Source organism: Tinamus guttatus, unplaced genomic scaffold (genome assembly GCF_059628265.1).
Source record: "Tinamus guttatus ecotype Peru unplaced genomic scaffold, ASM5962826v1 Tinamus_guttatus_pri_ptg000131l, whole genome shotgun sequence".
Lineage (NCBI taxonomy): Eukaryota > Metazoa > Chordata > Aves > Tinamiformes > Tinamidae > Tinamus > Tinamus guttatus.
In genome coordinates this window covers 1,228,311-1,243,495 of record NW_028288665.1, presented here as the reverse complement: position 1 = coordinate 1,243,495, position 15,185 = coordinate 1,228,311, and the positions used below count along the sequence as shown (strand labels likewise).

General features: G+C 39.0%; 1 protein-coding gene across 1 annotated transcript in view; it reads right to left on the bottom strand.

Annotated features, from left to right (window-relative positions):
- The window catches only part of CAP2 (cyclase associated actin cytoskeleton regulatory protein 2), a 62,641-nt gene that overhangs the window by 17,063 nt on the left and 30,393 nt on the right, over nucleotides 1–15,185 (bottom strand). The window contains exons 5-7 of the mRNA XM_088521707.1: nucleotides 4,465–4,608; nucleotides 4,155–4,240; nucleotides 2,430–2,535 (exon numbers count right to left, since the gene is read on the bottom strand). Coding sequence (XP_088377833.1) covers nucleotides 2,430–2,535; nucleotides 4,155–4,240; nucleotides 4,465–4,608 — 336 coding nt within the window. The remainder of the gene's footprint in view (nucleotides 1–2,429; nucleotides 2,536–4,154; nucleotides 4,241–4,464; nucleotides 4,609–15,185) is intronic.

Below are 15,185 nucleotides of genomic sequence, written 5' to 3'. Positions count from 1 at the left end.
TATTCCTGTCTAGGCCCTGATTCTGCAGACCTTTATGCTTAGCTTCACACAACATGAATCTGTGACTATTTCATTTTAAATTTAAAATGTAGAATCAAAATCAAATTATCGCTTTAGTAACTCATTGCTTTCTTGAATATATTTGCTATCAAGCTTCGTAAAACTATTTAAACAACACTTGAACAACAAGCTATTTAAACAACGGACTAGTTTTCTGGATTCTGATTTCATTATACATACATAAAGTAAAGCCTAAAAAAATTATACATCTTTAAAAATGTGTTTGTATTTTAATCTTTGAGCCACATACTACGTAAATGATAATTTGAATGATCCATACTTCCAATACGGCCTCTTTCGGATCTGAGTGATATCCAAAGTTAGTGTTATCACTAACTATCACTAACTATCACTAACATCAGAGGCAGTAATGGCAGTAATCACTCATGAGCGTGGTTTGGAGGAAGTCCTTAATATGAACAAACAGTCACAGCTAGATTTGTATTGCGCAACTGAAGAAGGGGAAATGTAGAGACATAATGGCTCAGATGCTGTTTTTTAGCCTAAGTATTATCTGCAATAGCTAGACTTCTGGATAAGACTGTCAGCACTTAGAACACTGAGAATGACTCCTATTTGATAAAATGGCAGTAATAAAACCTTGTCTTATAACACTATTTCTGTATGTGTAAAGTTCTGTTAAAGGTGAAGATGATTCTATGTATTAACAGAAATAAATTTGGCCCAGGTTCTCAGGCTTATTCTGCTGACAGAGTACTACTACTTTTTCCCCTTAGCTCGTAATCATTTCAGAATCATTAGTCCTTATTACACTCACTGATTAAAGCAGAATAGGATGTAGCAAGTGTGTAATTTTGTACTGAACAAGAGAACCTCATTTAATATTTTAAATTCTACAGAAACCTACAAAGCAGCAGCTAATTTCAGACATCTGATTTATTGGGTTTAAACGTTTTTACGTTACTTCAAACTAAAAAGTGCCTGCAAGTCATCAATTCTCCATGCTTCATCCTGCCCTTGAATAATTAAATACTCTTGGTCTGCACAATCTCTAGAGAAGGGTGTGAAGTTGAATGGCAAAATTTGTTGTTGAACACAATAAAGTTTAGTATTCGGCATATCATGAAAAAAAATTGAACTCAGAATCTGTCTTAGTCAGAGATTACACACACATTCTTCTAAGGAGCATTGTCAATAGTTACCATTGCCTGATATGTAACATTCACAGGGATGATCTAGCTCGTATTCTATTTGATGGGAAGTTTACCCTTTCTCGTGCAACTACATAAAATTAAAGAATATATGCAGAACGAAGTCCGGATGGGACTGCTGAGGGAGTAAGGAGCACAGAACTACTAGATGACATTTGTTCACATGGTTATCACCTCTGCAAAAGAGGAGATGAAGTAACTTCTTTAGATATGATGTTAAGATATTCTGCCATAAAGCTGTATTTCAGTAAGCTGTTACACTGGCTTGGTTTGGGTATTTATCTGGTGGCTTATATCAGTCTACTTAACAGTCATTTAATATTTTGAAATTTATTTGTCTAAACAGAAAAAAAGATATTATGAATGACTGTATGTGCAAGTATGCTTGTGAACTGATAAGTTTAGGAAATGATAACACCAAAGTGTTGGCTGATTATATTTTTGATGTGCTTCAGTAACTCTAATCTGAGCTGGAACATTGCATTAATGTAGACAGTGGACATGAGCTCTTACATTTATACCCAAGAGAAGGTTAATTCTTTGTATTTACACCTCTAGAGAAAGGTATTGAATGCTGTCATCTTGACATGCATCCCAGATGTAACACACAGAAAATATTTACATAAATCAATAGAGTATAAATACTTCTGCGCACAAGTATAATCTTCCTCTATATACACATATATAAATATGAAGTATTAATTTCAGAAACTATTAATATATATAAAAATTAACAGTTTTATGACGATTATATAAAGTAATAACTTGGAATATATCCCTTTTGTTTCTTTTTCTTGTTATTAGGTCACTTCCTGTGTTTAGATTCTTTCCACCATTCTCCTTTTCCCCTCGTGCTCACTCAGTTTTCCTTTAGACTGACATTTCCTTTTATTTTTGGTTTTGTTCTTAGCTTCTACCATAGCAAGCTCGGAAACCTGAATTTACCTTTTCTTCTCCTGTGCTGCTGGGGGTTATGGCTACGGCCCTTCCAAGTAACTCCTCTGTCTTCCTCAAAACCTGTGCTGCAATGGCCTAATGTATCTTCTCCATCTGCTTTTCAAACTTGATTGCTTGGTTGAAAAGCCCATGGACCAGGACTTATGTTCCTGGCCTAGATACTTATTTTCCCTGACCTATGATCTCCATTAAAAGCTAAATTGGTTGCTATTATTTTAATGTTCTTCATGAAGTACTTACAGTTTTGCTCCAGGTGAGACCTGTGGTATGGTGCTCCTTGATATAGGCTTGAAGCTCAGACCAGATATTCAGATATGCCTTCACCCAGTCGACATGGCGTTCATCACTGTGAAAAAGGGGCAACGTGGGTGAATGTTGTTTGAAAACACAACATGTCGCTACCCCTGTTTCAAGCAGGAAAAGCCCAAGGTCTGCCTTACAGCCATGCTCAAAACTGTTAGCAGGCTGAGGCCTAGAAGACCAGAAAGCTTTTGGATCCTTCAAGAGGTCAAACAAGGGCTCTTGCACAACTGTTTCCTGCTCGCGGGTTGTGTCACCATCCTGTTCAGGCTCAAAGTCAACTGCAGTAGCACTAAAGATATATGGAGCCCTGTTCCACCTACCTGGACTCAGTCTCAGGGTCCTGAATTTTAGGAAATAAAAAATCAGTGCGTTCTGTTAAAAAAAAAAAATAGTTTCTATGTTCAAACATAGCCAGTTTCACAGCTAGTGTCACAAAACTAAGAGAAACAGAGTGAGGACTGTTCATAAACATTCTCCTCATCAGGAGAACCAGCCTCACCTCCGACTAATGTTTCTGACCCTGTTTATGGCTTTATGAGAGACATTTCTCCGGAGTAAGTATTTCTAAAGTTACTTTGCAAAGGTTATGCTAAACAGATAAACCAGGACTTCAAGAATAATATATATTTCTACATATAAAATAAGTATAGAAAAATTACACTATAAATATATAAGTGTACATATTCACATACATACACATACATGCTTATATACATATGTGTGTGTGAGAATATATATGTATATAAAGACATGGAAGCATAGATTTTACCAAGGAGACAGGAAACAGTTGAACAATCCTACACTTTTGCTAAAGAAAGGTGCTAGATAAAAGCTAGATGCTGGGTGCTAGATGCATGAACTAGAGCGGCAGTACAATGGCATTTAATATGAACAAAAGGACAAAACATGATTTTTTTATATATATTTGTTATATATAGCTAACTCGTTATATATATGATCATTAGTGTTAATGATCTAATGATAGCCTAATTTGTTATATAAAATTATCATTAAAGAGGAAAAACTCATCTGCAAATACTGTTCTTCACTGAGAGTAAACTAAGGTGCCAAAATCAGACCTCCAAAAATGCCAAGTCAAAAGAATTCAAAGAAAGTTTTTTAAGAAGGGCATAGGAAGGACCTGTATTTGGCCTGTTCCTCTATCATATCTCATTAATGGAGCTGTTCCATGAGTTCTTCATGCTCTCTGAAAACAATGCAGCAGTACAAAAAATCACTGTGGGAGCTGTGCAAGTAGACGCTCAGCTGAATTCTCCTAGCATCTAAATGCTCATTTTAAAGCATGGAGCAAGAACAGCAGCAGTATCAGTGCAGGTGAGATAGGACATGCTGTTGCTGGCTAGCTATATGTTCATATGTAAATACACATTTGCATGTAAGCTTATGATGAACATGAACACAACATGAAACATAACCATATAATTTGCAGAGAGCCAGCACTGATGCTGCTAGTGCTTCTGCTATCTTTGCTGCAATACACTAGCTCAAAGATGAGGAGGGGAAAATATGCTACTTGCAATTGGATTATATCAAATACTTTGTGGTCTACAAAACCCTTTTTTGTCTTTGCAAATCCTATTAGTGTGGTTAATACTCTCTTATCTCCCTGTGGCTAGCAGATACTGGTGATCGGCAACGTACCTGTTCTTGTAGTCCTTTAATACCCTGTTAGTATAAAAGGTAGCAGCATCATTCATCTCCTTGACATAAGGGCCTGGTTTGGGAGACTAGGATCATCACCCCAGGGTAGCAGGAAACAACAGAAAGAGAAAGGAGGAAAAACATTAGTAAGACACCTTCTCTGGTATATTATAAAACACCTTCTAATGTGCAGTAGACTGAAGGCCTATGCAGATGAGACCACCAAGGTCAGCAATACGTGAAAGTGTTCAGGGTCACCCCCCCGAGAAGCACCTGCACAGCCCCCCCGGGCACCCTTTGGGCGACTCACCACTGCTATCCAGCCAAGTGCAGGGATGCTCTCACTGACAGCCGAGAGGTGGTTGAACATCTTGCTTCCTCTGTTCCTTTCTCTGAAGTTCTGGATTTCTTGAATCTTCTCTGATATTGGTTTGAGAAGCATCGCTACTTCATTCTGCAAGAGGAAAAAAAAAAAAAAGGCATGACACTGCTGTTAAAATGCGCAGGCCAAAAAAACCCCTGTGGTTTAACCTTGAACATTGGAACTCTGCCTGTTGATTTAACAGTTGCGAAGAAAGGTCAGCACGTTCTTATACTGAAGTAACAATTATATTACTCTAGTTGCAGCAGCAAAATGCACAAAACATTAAGTACTAAAAATGTGTTGCAGCATTTATTATTCTCAGTACTGGTAGCAGTTTTACATGCTGTGTAGGCTAGGCCCCATAGTGACCCTGTATCGCAGAGTTTGCAGACTGTTACTTTTTGTGTGTGTGTGATACCCCTAGAACTTCCTGAGAGTCTCTACACTAGCCTGAGTTTTTCATTTTATTGCTCAAGTTGTTCTTTCTGCTTCTTAGGTCAGTGGCCTCTTATCAGCTGGTAACAAGACTGAGAAAGTAATACACTGAAGGCAACATCAGTTTCGGCTTTTCCTATTGGTAAGTTTTAATGTTTAATTTCCTTTGGCTGCAAGCAGAGTAGGGAGCATTTAATGTGAAACATATTGTCCGCAAGCCATGATTTGGGGAAATTCCCCTGTGTTAATCAGAAACGAATGGCATCCACGGGAATAACTGCTGAGCAGAAGGAACACTGTATGAAAAGAAAAGCAGAGTGAATGTAGAAGCTGCCCAAACTCTTCCCCTGTGCAAAGTGAATGCTAATCACACTGGCCCAGCGTCTCAGGAAAACTTAGAGCACTAACTTGCTGGGAAAAACTCTTCCCACTCAGGAACAGCACATGTTGCTGGTGAGGGAGAAGCAGTCACTAGAGCAAAAGAACTGCTCTACCTTGCAACCCTATAAAAGGCTTCTATATATAAAGTCCAATTCTTCAAGTTGAAAGTATGCTCACAGAAGCCATCCCATGTCCCACCAGCACGAGGGCACCATTCTGATTTTCCCTAACCCCTTTCTCAGAAAGCACTCAGAGCATTCAGGTATTTACCTGTCAGCACTGCAAAACTAAGTATTTTTTTTTAATTCATCTTTTCTCAAGAGTATTTTTTAAATAAGATTAACTACTTAACTAGAGAGAATTGGTCCTTATGTTCTTGAGGACTAGTGCTGTCATGATACACAGAAAACGATGTATGTATACATGCTACTTGCTGTCTGTCCTCTGTAAGAATCTTTTTTCCATGCTTCCATGAGATCAATGATTTATAGAATTCCCTGTCATTTTAAAATAAATATGTTGAGTTTACTATGGATCAACAGAGGTCAAAGGAGCCTCCCAAAAACAAGACAAAAAGAGGCTCTGAATTTTAAATGGGATTCTGAGCCAACTATGGAGTCTTAACAATTCAGTGGTAATGGCATTTTGAGGAAAGCTGGTGTATCTGAAATACACAAGGACAGTGGTCTTTTTTCCTACAAAGAAGTGGCTTGGGAGAGAATGAACGTTTACAGTATTAGTGGCTGACGGAAAGTTCCTTTGTTTCTGGTTTAAGGACCAGCATAAATCATTGAGCCTGCAGAAACCCTGAAACCATAATTTGTGGTTCCTAAAAAATGATTTTTTTTAAATGATTTTTGTCATATTGTGATACAGTCTACAGGAATTTGTTGCTTGTTTACAACATGCTGCAGCTGGCTGGTTCTTTCTTATTTTACAGGGAAATCTTTCAAGTATGACAGTAGTTAAAAAAGCTGAAATTAAAACAAGTGCTTGTGCTGCTTTGAAATTATGCCAATTTTCCTTCTATAAAGTTTAAGGGATATTTACAGTCTTTAGCTTACTGTTAATCTTCATGGCCCTGTTCCAGACAAAGAGAGTATCATGGCTAAAAATACAGCTCCCCAGATGCCTGGTATGCATAGACAGCACTGGGAGGCAGCACATTTCTGTGAATAGGGCACAGAGTCCACAACCCAGGGTTCTGCTTGCAGCCCTTCCATGAGTTATCATCAGGCTTCAAGAAAACTGCCTCACCGTTCTGGCTTCCAGTTTCCTACATATGAACATAGGCAAATATATATTTTTTTCTTTGTAGAACTCTTCAATACCTACAAAGTCAGGAATAAGGAACAAACATTTTTCTGAATGGTGATTAAAGACTCGTCATTCCTCTGACTCCACTTGATTTGGAGGAAAAGCTACCAAACAAATTTGTAAGAATTTTCTCTTACAAATACAGATAGAATTTCTATCTCTCTAAGCATGTGCGTTTTTTATCTGTCCGGTGACTCAACTGTTTGAAAAACTATAGCAGATTTAAATAGTTTTACAGAAAAAGTCCACTGCAGGAATTCTAAAGGTGAAATATATATTGCTTAGCTAGGCAGCTCACCTAGCTTTTGGTAATGACACCAAAAGCAGCTACAAAGGGCTTGAGAAGACAGTCAACTCTATTCCATCTGCTTTGCACTGTAAGAACAATATAAGCTGCCTTCTCTTCACTATAGACTTGCCCTGTTCTGCTTGTCTGCATGGCTGGACAAAATGTGTCTGTCTGTGAAAGCCTCTTGTGAGCCAAGCTTCTGTGTAAGGGTCGGACACAGAGGAATACAGGGCCACAAGGAATTGCTTGATTGAGTCCTGTCCCCTGCAGTCACTTGAATTTTTAGTTAGTGATTAAACTGCAGCTGAATTACAGCGTATATGGCATATGGGTATGGAAGGGCTCATTAGTTCTGGCAGTAATCACTCTTGTTTGGCTCTACAGTATAGGAACCGCATGTGCAGAGGGTTCTAGAAGAATAATCTCTTTATTGCAATGAATGTTAAAGCAGCTGTCTGTTAATAAAATGATTGTCTATACTGTATCTCTAAGAAAAAAAAAAAGTTCAAGATGAATCAGAGCTGCTGGAAAAACCTTCAGCATGCCTTTGGCATGCGCTAGATGAAATTTCTTGTCATCTAAGACCCGGTACAGTTGTTTAACAGAAATTTAAGAGTCTTTCTATAAACACTGTTACTATTATAATATTACTTTTGCTGAAATGTTTAAAAATGTGACAGTGGTACAAACAAAAAATACTGGAAGTAGTTCTCAGTATGTCTTGGTCCTTTTTTTTTAATAACTGCAAAAACAGATTATCTTTTTAGATATTAATATTAATACCTAAACAACCAGCCAGCTTTGATCCATGCTTTATAATTCTTAGAAGCCAAGTGTAGTAAGACTACAGAGCTGGTTAGCCAAACACTCCAAAAGAAGTTAAAATATGCAACAAGATCTGCATTGGGCCTTAGCTACAGAGATTTAACAGTCTCTGTCCAGTCTTACAGAATGGCCTTGCATACAGGTATTCACGGAACAGGTTTGCTTCTCCTTTACATTTTTCGTAATACTCACATGAGAAGCCCCTCAGATGATGGGTTCAGGTGCAGTGGGGCATGTAGGTGCAGTTCAAGTGAATTGCAAACTTCTGTAATTTACATTCTAAGTCACATTAAACTGCAGGTCTTTCTTAAACTTTGGTTGCTTGAACAAAAAAAGTCTTAGCTTTTCTTTGAGAAAACTGGTATTTTTCAAGGTGCCCTGTTGTGTAGAAATGTGCCAGCAAGGCTCCAAACAGAGCACATCATTAACAAAAAATACAATTTTTAAAGATCTTTATTTTAGAGCTAATATTATGTGGTTTTCAGGAGTGATATTTTTTACTGAAGAATTTTTGTGCTGAAGGATAGCAACACAGTTCAGGCCTCATTATTAAGATGTTTAAACCAACCTGACCTTTTATGAAAAAAACGTGATGAGGGAACAAAAGCAATTTTAAGTTATGCTAAATGCATAGGCATAAGCTTTGGCTATGAGCACTAAGAGGAAGCTGAGAACATCAGGGATCAACAACCCTTTAATTTCAGTCAGCTGCAGCCAGAACAGCATGACTGCAGTCTTAATTCCACGCTGTCCCCAGGCCACAGGGCTGTTTTTTTTCTTGTGTGAGATCAAAATCTTCATCATACTTACATTTGCAGAGGCAAACTGAAAAGTGGAGTTGATTTGTGCAAGTAGTGCTCCTAACAGGAGTGGCAAAACAGCTGGTGTGCGGAGCTCACATCGACACTATACACATTGGCAGGGGCTGGTTTTGCACTCCCTATGAATTGTACATTAGCTAGAGCCTGGGAATGGGTACTTTAAAGGGATGAAAGCTGCTGTGGATGGCATCCACTGCACCCACTCCTAATAATTCACAAGGTGAGCATCTGCTGCCAGCTAAGCCTTGATTCCTTCTGCTGTAAATGGAGAAAGAGAGATCCCTAAGGATTTTTGTTTTCCATCTGTTAATAGATATTAGAGCGGGAAGACTGCACTCTGCCATTTACTGTGAGGAGAGCCCAGAAAGATATGCCTACTTGGGCAGTTAAAGCTGATGACAGGAATCCCATCCTGGGACTGTAAGAATACCAGTAGCTTTTGTGATCACTAAGGAATTTCTTCTGTGGCTGAGTATGATTTTAAATTAAAATAGATGCATTAACAGTACTTTCCCAAATTTCTACATATTTGTGTTTTGTAAAAGGCAATCTATAAAGAAATCTTTGTAAAATTGGACTTGGTCCCTTTTTGTATATTTATGTGGTGCATGAAAACCCTGTCTTCTTTTGTTGCTGCTTTCGAAATTCTGGGAATTTTAAGATTATTTGTGCTGCGATGGAGTAACTAGTCTAGGGTATCAACAGTTTGAATGGAATCAGTGTTCAGATTAGGCAGAGGAATAAACTTTTTATATAAAATATATGGCAAATACAATTTTTCAGAGGTGAATCTAAGCTAGTTAGTAACCTTGAGCCTCCAAATCATGCTGCTTGTGGTAAAAAATCTGGATTCTTCAAATGGTTGCAATTTTCTTTTTTTTTCTCCTATAGATAAATATTACTGGTTTTCCCTGGCAGCTGCCAACCTGCTATTTTGCACTGCCCATTTCTATCGCTCTTTGCAGGCTGTATTTCACATTTATTATCACAGTTTCACTCTGAGGGAGATGGAATTTGCAACCTCTCTATCAGCTCATTCAACCTATGGGTCTACAGGATCATCCTGTAACGTTGCACAGCAGGAAGTAACCTGTTTTGGATGGAAAATACATATACTTAGAATTGCAGTATAAGGTACTATAGGTTAATAGTTTTTCCACAATTGGTTACTGAGGGTCACCGGAGAAATCTGTCTTCGAAGGCCTTTAAGACCATTATAGTCATTTTCCCTCTACTTTTCTGGTATGTTCAGGATTCAAAGGCCTCCTGTAAACTTGCTGTGAAGAGACACTAATTTCTACTTTTTTTTTTCCTTTTTTCTTTTTTTTTGACCTTAAATCTTCAACATCATGGTGTAACCAGTGTTTGCTCTATCTCTCAGTAGCACAGATTTTGCCATTTTGACTCACTGCTACGTAGCTGGACTGTGGCACAAGGAGACAAAACTGCAGAAATGTCTGCTTAGCTTCTTTTGCTGGATACACAGAAGCTTAGATACATCTGCATGCTTTCAAAGTGACTTAATAGGTATTTAACATTTATTTCTCTTATACAGCACATAAAATCTTGTCCCAACAGCCAATATTAGCTGTGGCAATTTTGTGCTTTGCAAAGGAAGAAAAAAGAAAGAACCACCCCCCCAACATGACAAATTATTAGTTTAGTCATTGGTGGATTTATTTTGAAATACTAACTGTTAAGAGGGCAAATGGAGAAGAACATGTAAGATAAATATTTTCTAATCAGTACAGAAATCCCAGGCCAGATACAAACTGCATGCATCACTTGATAGCAATGCAGAATCCCAGCTAGCATTTTTGGTCGGGACTCCTTGACTCTTGTTTTTAAATAGGTTTGAATGCCCCCTGTGTTGCCTTTCCTCCCACTGCAGCTCTCTAAAGTGCACATGCTGGCAAGGGGGGCTCCTGTTTTCTGCCCACGGGCAACATCCCTCAGCTAATCAATGACAGGAATCACCCAAAGGAGCAGGTCTCAAGCTTCTGATTTACTCCTCAGCTTTTGTTGCTGTGATGGCAGTTCAGGTCCGTGAGCCCCCAGGGCACTGCCTGGGGCACAGCTCTGCCAGCAAACACTGTGCTGGGGAGCCACCCTTGTGCTGTGCACAATGTCTCCTCCAGGATGTGGTTTTGCAAAGGCTGTTACATCCCATGCGGTGAACTGACACTCAGGAAATAATTTATAATAGCCTGTGAACCACAAGCCTAGGTTTTCAGTCAGCAATCATCCCAATGCTTTCCTTTCTAGAGAGTTATATACAGTACAGAAATTCTGGGGAGCAACTGGGTGCTAAAGAGAAAGGAGTGAGCTGTTTCTGATTTGAGTTTAGCAACAATAAAGAATATGGTACTAAACAGGAAAGGGAGCATCCCATTGGCATAGTTCAGTGGGATCTTGTGTGGTGCAAAGGATTGGAAAATGAACACTGTTACACGGAATGAAAAAGACTATAATGATATTAGGACATTATTTTAGGGCACACCAGGATTCCAAGATCTCCAGTATTGCTTAGCAGGTAAGTTGGATAAGGAACTAAAAAATACAGCATATCGTCTTGGATGATGTTTTCCTCAGAGGGCAATACTGTTCATAGTCCAAGTACAGATGTGCTGGAGTAAAATGGTGCAAAGAGACTTTGCTTAGCGGAGCTTGGCTCTCACGCAGAGCATCAAGTGCAGCGGAGGCTGCGGCCGGTGGTGCTGAGGTGAGCCAGTGCAGGGCTGTGTGATAACCTCTGTGCACCTCTGGCTGTCTTCTGCACTGCCAGGGAGGTGTCACACTGCTGCCCTAGGTGCCGAGGTGTCCCTGGGCTTTCCTAAGGCTGACTACTCTGCCCTGGACCAGCACTGAACCTCAAACACATCAAACGCTTCATTGCAGGGCTGTTAACTTGAGAACTTCAGCAAATGCAAGTGGGGAAGGACAGCGGTACAAGGATACGTGGAGAAGTTAAGCACCTGACCAGAAAAGAGAGTAAGCCTGAGGTTGGTTACATGCAATCTAGCACCTTTGAGACAAAATTTTGAAATAACAAAAGGCTACCTGGAAAGTTGGAAACAACACCCCAAAACGAGCCTGTGAACACAGTGAGGTGATAAGACTAGCAACTGGTGCCTGTGAGCAGGCTGGTCACTGTGGCTGTGACCACATGTGGCATGCAGGCATGGGTTTGCTGAGAACAGCAATGTGTCAACAGTTTGGCAAGGCTGCAGCGAGCAGGAGCAGGAAGGGGGTCACTTTGGGACTCTGGACTCTCAAGCCCTGTCCATGCCAGTCTTGGCACCTGAGGAACAGCACCAAATTCTTGCCTAAGCTATTTCTAGATACCAAGGTGCAAGTTTGCAGCAGTCAAGCAACTGAGTGGAACGGCAGCAAAACTTAGCTCAAACGCTTTTGCTTAACAAAGTACTGAATTTAAAAAATAGGAAAATCCTGGTCCTTCTATTTTTGGAAAATACTAGGGGTGATCCTAGTAAGTATAAGGAAAAGTAGTTTAAACAAAAAGTAGTAGTATAAGCAGAAAAAATCAAGATAATTAGGAAACAAATCCTACTAAGATGTCCTAGGACTAATAAGTCCTAGGAGTCCTGTTATTGGAGTCATTTAAAAATAATAGAGAGGAAAAAAAGAACAGTCCTACATTGACAGAGAGTAGGGAACTGTAAATCTCCATTTGTAATTTCTACATACGAATTCTGAGGAAGAGTCCTCTATTCAGTCCTCTATCCTATGGCTACAACAGAATTTCTGATTGGCTCTAGAGAAATGAAAAACCTCAGGATTTGTTTTTATAACTCTCAGTGTAACTGCAAACACAGTTTCCTGGGTTCCATCATTTTTCATTTTTCTAGGAAAGACGGAAAAGGAGCCCCCCCCGCTCCCCTTACAGCGCACTCTCTTCCACCTCGGTCTTTCCAACTGTGTATAGGATGTGGCTATTTAAGGTAGCTATTTAATCGGCATGTTTGCCTGTGCAGTGTTAATAATTAAATCCATGAGCTCTGGCAGTAGTATGTATGCAGCAGTTGTTTCCTCTTTCTTTTTTTCCTTTCTCTCCATAATAAATTGTATAATTATTTATAGTCTGAACTTCATCTGTAATTCACATCTGTGTGCAATACTTCTTATTAAGAGCTGCTGCCATTCATAGGTTTCCCTACTTGTAAGGACATTTGCCTTTTTATTTGTAGACTGACTTACCTCAAATACGCTGAAATACAATTTCCAGTGAACAGACAATGTCAGCATATGCACCATGACTCTGTTAACAAAACCTCACCCTACTTCACGTAACAAGCCTGAGGAATAAAACCAATGTGAGTAGCCCCTGTTAAACACAGCAGCACCTTTCTCACTTTAGCCCTATCTGTTACTCTGAGTTTGACACAGATCTGAAGCTTAACCTGCATATGTTTATAGGAAAACTTATCTCATGAAGTAGCTCCCAGTATGTAACAATGCCTCATTCATCCCTTCAAAGCAGCTCCTGAACTCTTAAAAGGGAAATGAGGCAGCTCAGAAAGGGAAGGTGGTGTATAAATGAACATTCACAAAGGATTTAATGCAGTTGGCTTTGAGCACTCGTTTTGAGCACCATGTCAGTATTCAAGATCACACATTTAAAAATGTTTAAACAGATTAAGTTATTCATGAAGACTAATAATGTCTAAAATTATTATACTACAAAATAATAGTGTTTTATTCAGAGCTGCATTTGGCTTAGACTATGTGGAATAGGAAATTTAGACTCAAAGTATTTCACAATGTTTTGTGAAAATTTATGTTAAAACACATCTTACGAATTGCTCAAGCAATGTAAATTCTCAAAATGATTTTTTTCAACAGCTTCTCACAGAATATAGCACCACTCTCTCCCTCTATCTACCTCTTTCCCCCCTCTATCTACCCTTTATTATCTCCTACATAACAAACAATTTAGAATAGACAATTTTTAGCTTTAACGTTTCAAGTTTGGCGTCAGAAGAAAAGCTCTGCTAAGTGGATGAACTCAAGAATGCCTTTTTGCAGGAGTCTGTATCCAGCAGTCACTAGCTGGGACACACACAAACAGTAACATCAAACGATGGTTTTGTCATGTGATCTCTTCCACTGCACATACAAATATAGAACATGACCATAAAAAGTAACAGAACATGCTCTCTGCTAAGTAATTTATTGCAGTTGATGCTGGATTGGTATGCCAGCTGGAATTACCTTCTCCTCTCCTACTATTTTCTCATATACAGATAATAAAGGCTGTGCACAAGATTCCAAAATGAAAAAATATCCACACTGTTCACAGAAAGCAAAACTGAGCAAAAGTAACTTAACTGTTTGAAGGGTGTTTATTAGTGATTCATAGTAAGACTTAAAGAGCTGAGTGAATACTTGGGCATTCAACACTTTCTTAGAAGGCAAAAATATTGCTTTCATACAATACATATTTCTCTTTCCTCTCTTTGCTGACCAAAAAAAAAAAAACCATGCTCTGTAGATTGCTATAAATATAGGAGCTTTCTTTTCCTTTAAATTCCTTGTTCATTAGTTTTTAAGCTGCAAGAGCTGAGCTAGTTTATTTTTCCAGGGTATTTTCCCCTCCCTCCTTTTTTTTTAAAGGCACCATGTTTGACATCCCAACATGCCAGGAACTCAGTAAATCCCCTCAGTCTCCACACCGCTGTCTCTGAATGTCTGCAGAGCAGATATGCCATAAGCTCAACTCGCTGGCTCATTCACAGCTTTACGTTATAAAGCAAACAGTCTAGACAGCTGAATGACAGAATTACTGTCTTTTCTCTTGCATTTATAGATATGCTGTCATCTTCATTTGCTTTTCTCTACTCGGTGCATTCTGATACACTAATGATTAGCTTTCCTGTTTGGATTCCACACTGACTCGGTAGCTCTAGGCTATAACTACAAGCAGAGCCCAGATGACATCACATCGATATAGCTCTGGAGCGGAAGGACCCCTGCTTCCTTCCCTCTCCTGGGCTCTGTCGTGCTAACCAGCCTTTTTTTTCAACATTCTTAACCAATATGGGTTTACTAATAGGATTTTTCCCCCACTGACAGGGAGATATAAAAAGCCTGGTGCTTGGAACTCTCTCTGCAGTGGAAAACGCTATTCAAGCTGCACAACATATGCAGCTCCCAGCTAGTTACAGGGCTCTCTACAGTATAGCTGAATGAACATCTATGCAAAAAAACTGTGTGTAAAAAAAGAGAGAAAAAAAATGCAACATGTATTTCTGGATATCTGCCCCAAATATGTACCTAGCACTACATGAAAAAAAATCAAAAGCATTTGGACGGGGCTTGTCCTTACCGAGAAAGGAACCTTACTTAATCTTACTTAATATTCCTGACATTTTAACTATGTGTACACACATATCATGTAGCATTTCCTCCGTGCTAAAAGATAGCTAAATTATAAATGTATACTTTCCTGCCTTGAGCAATTTGCAAAAATCTGTGTAAGCTTGACAACATGCAGTAAAGACATACAGGTATCCATGGCCAAACCTGGTGAGTTTATATCGAGGTTTGTAGTATTTGTTGCTTTTCCTAATGCTTGTGTT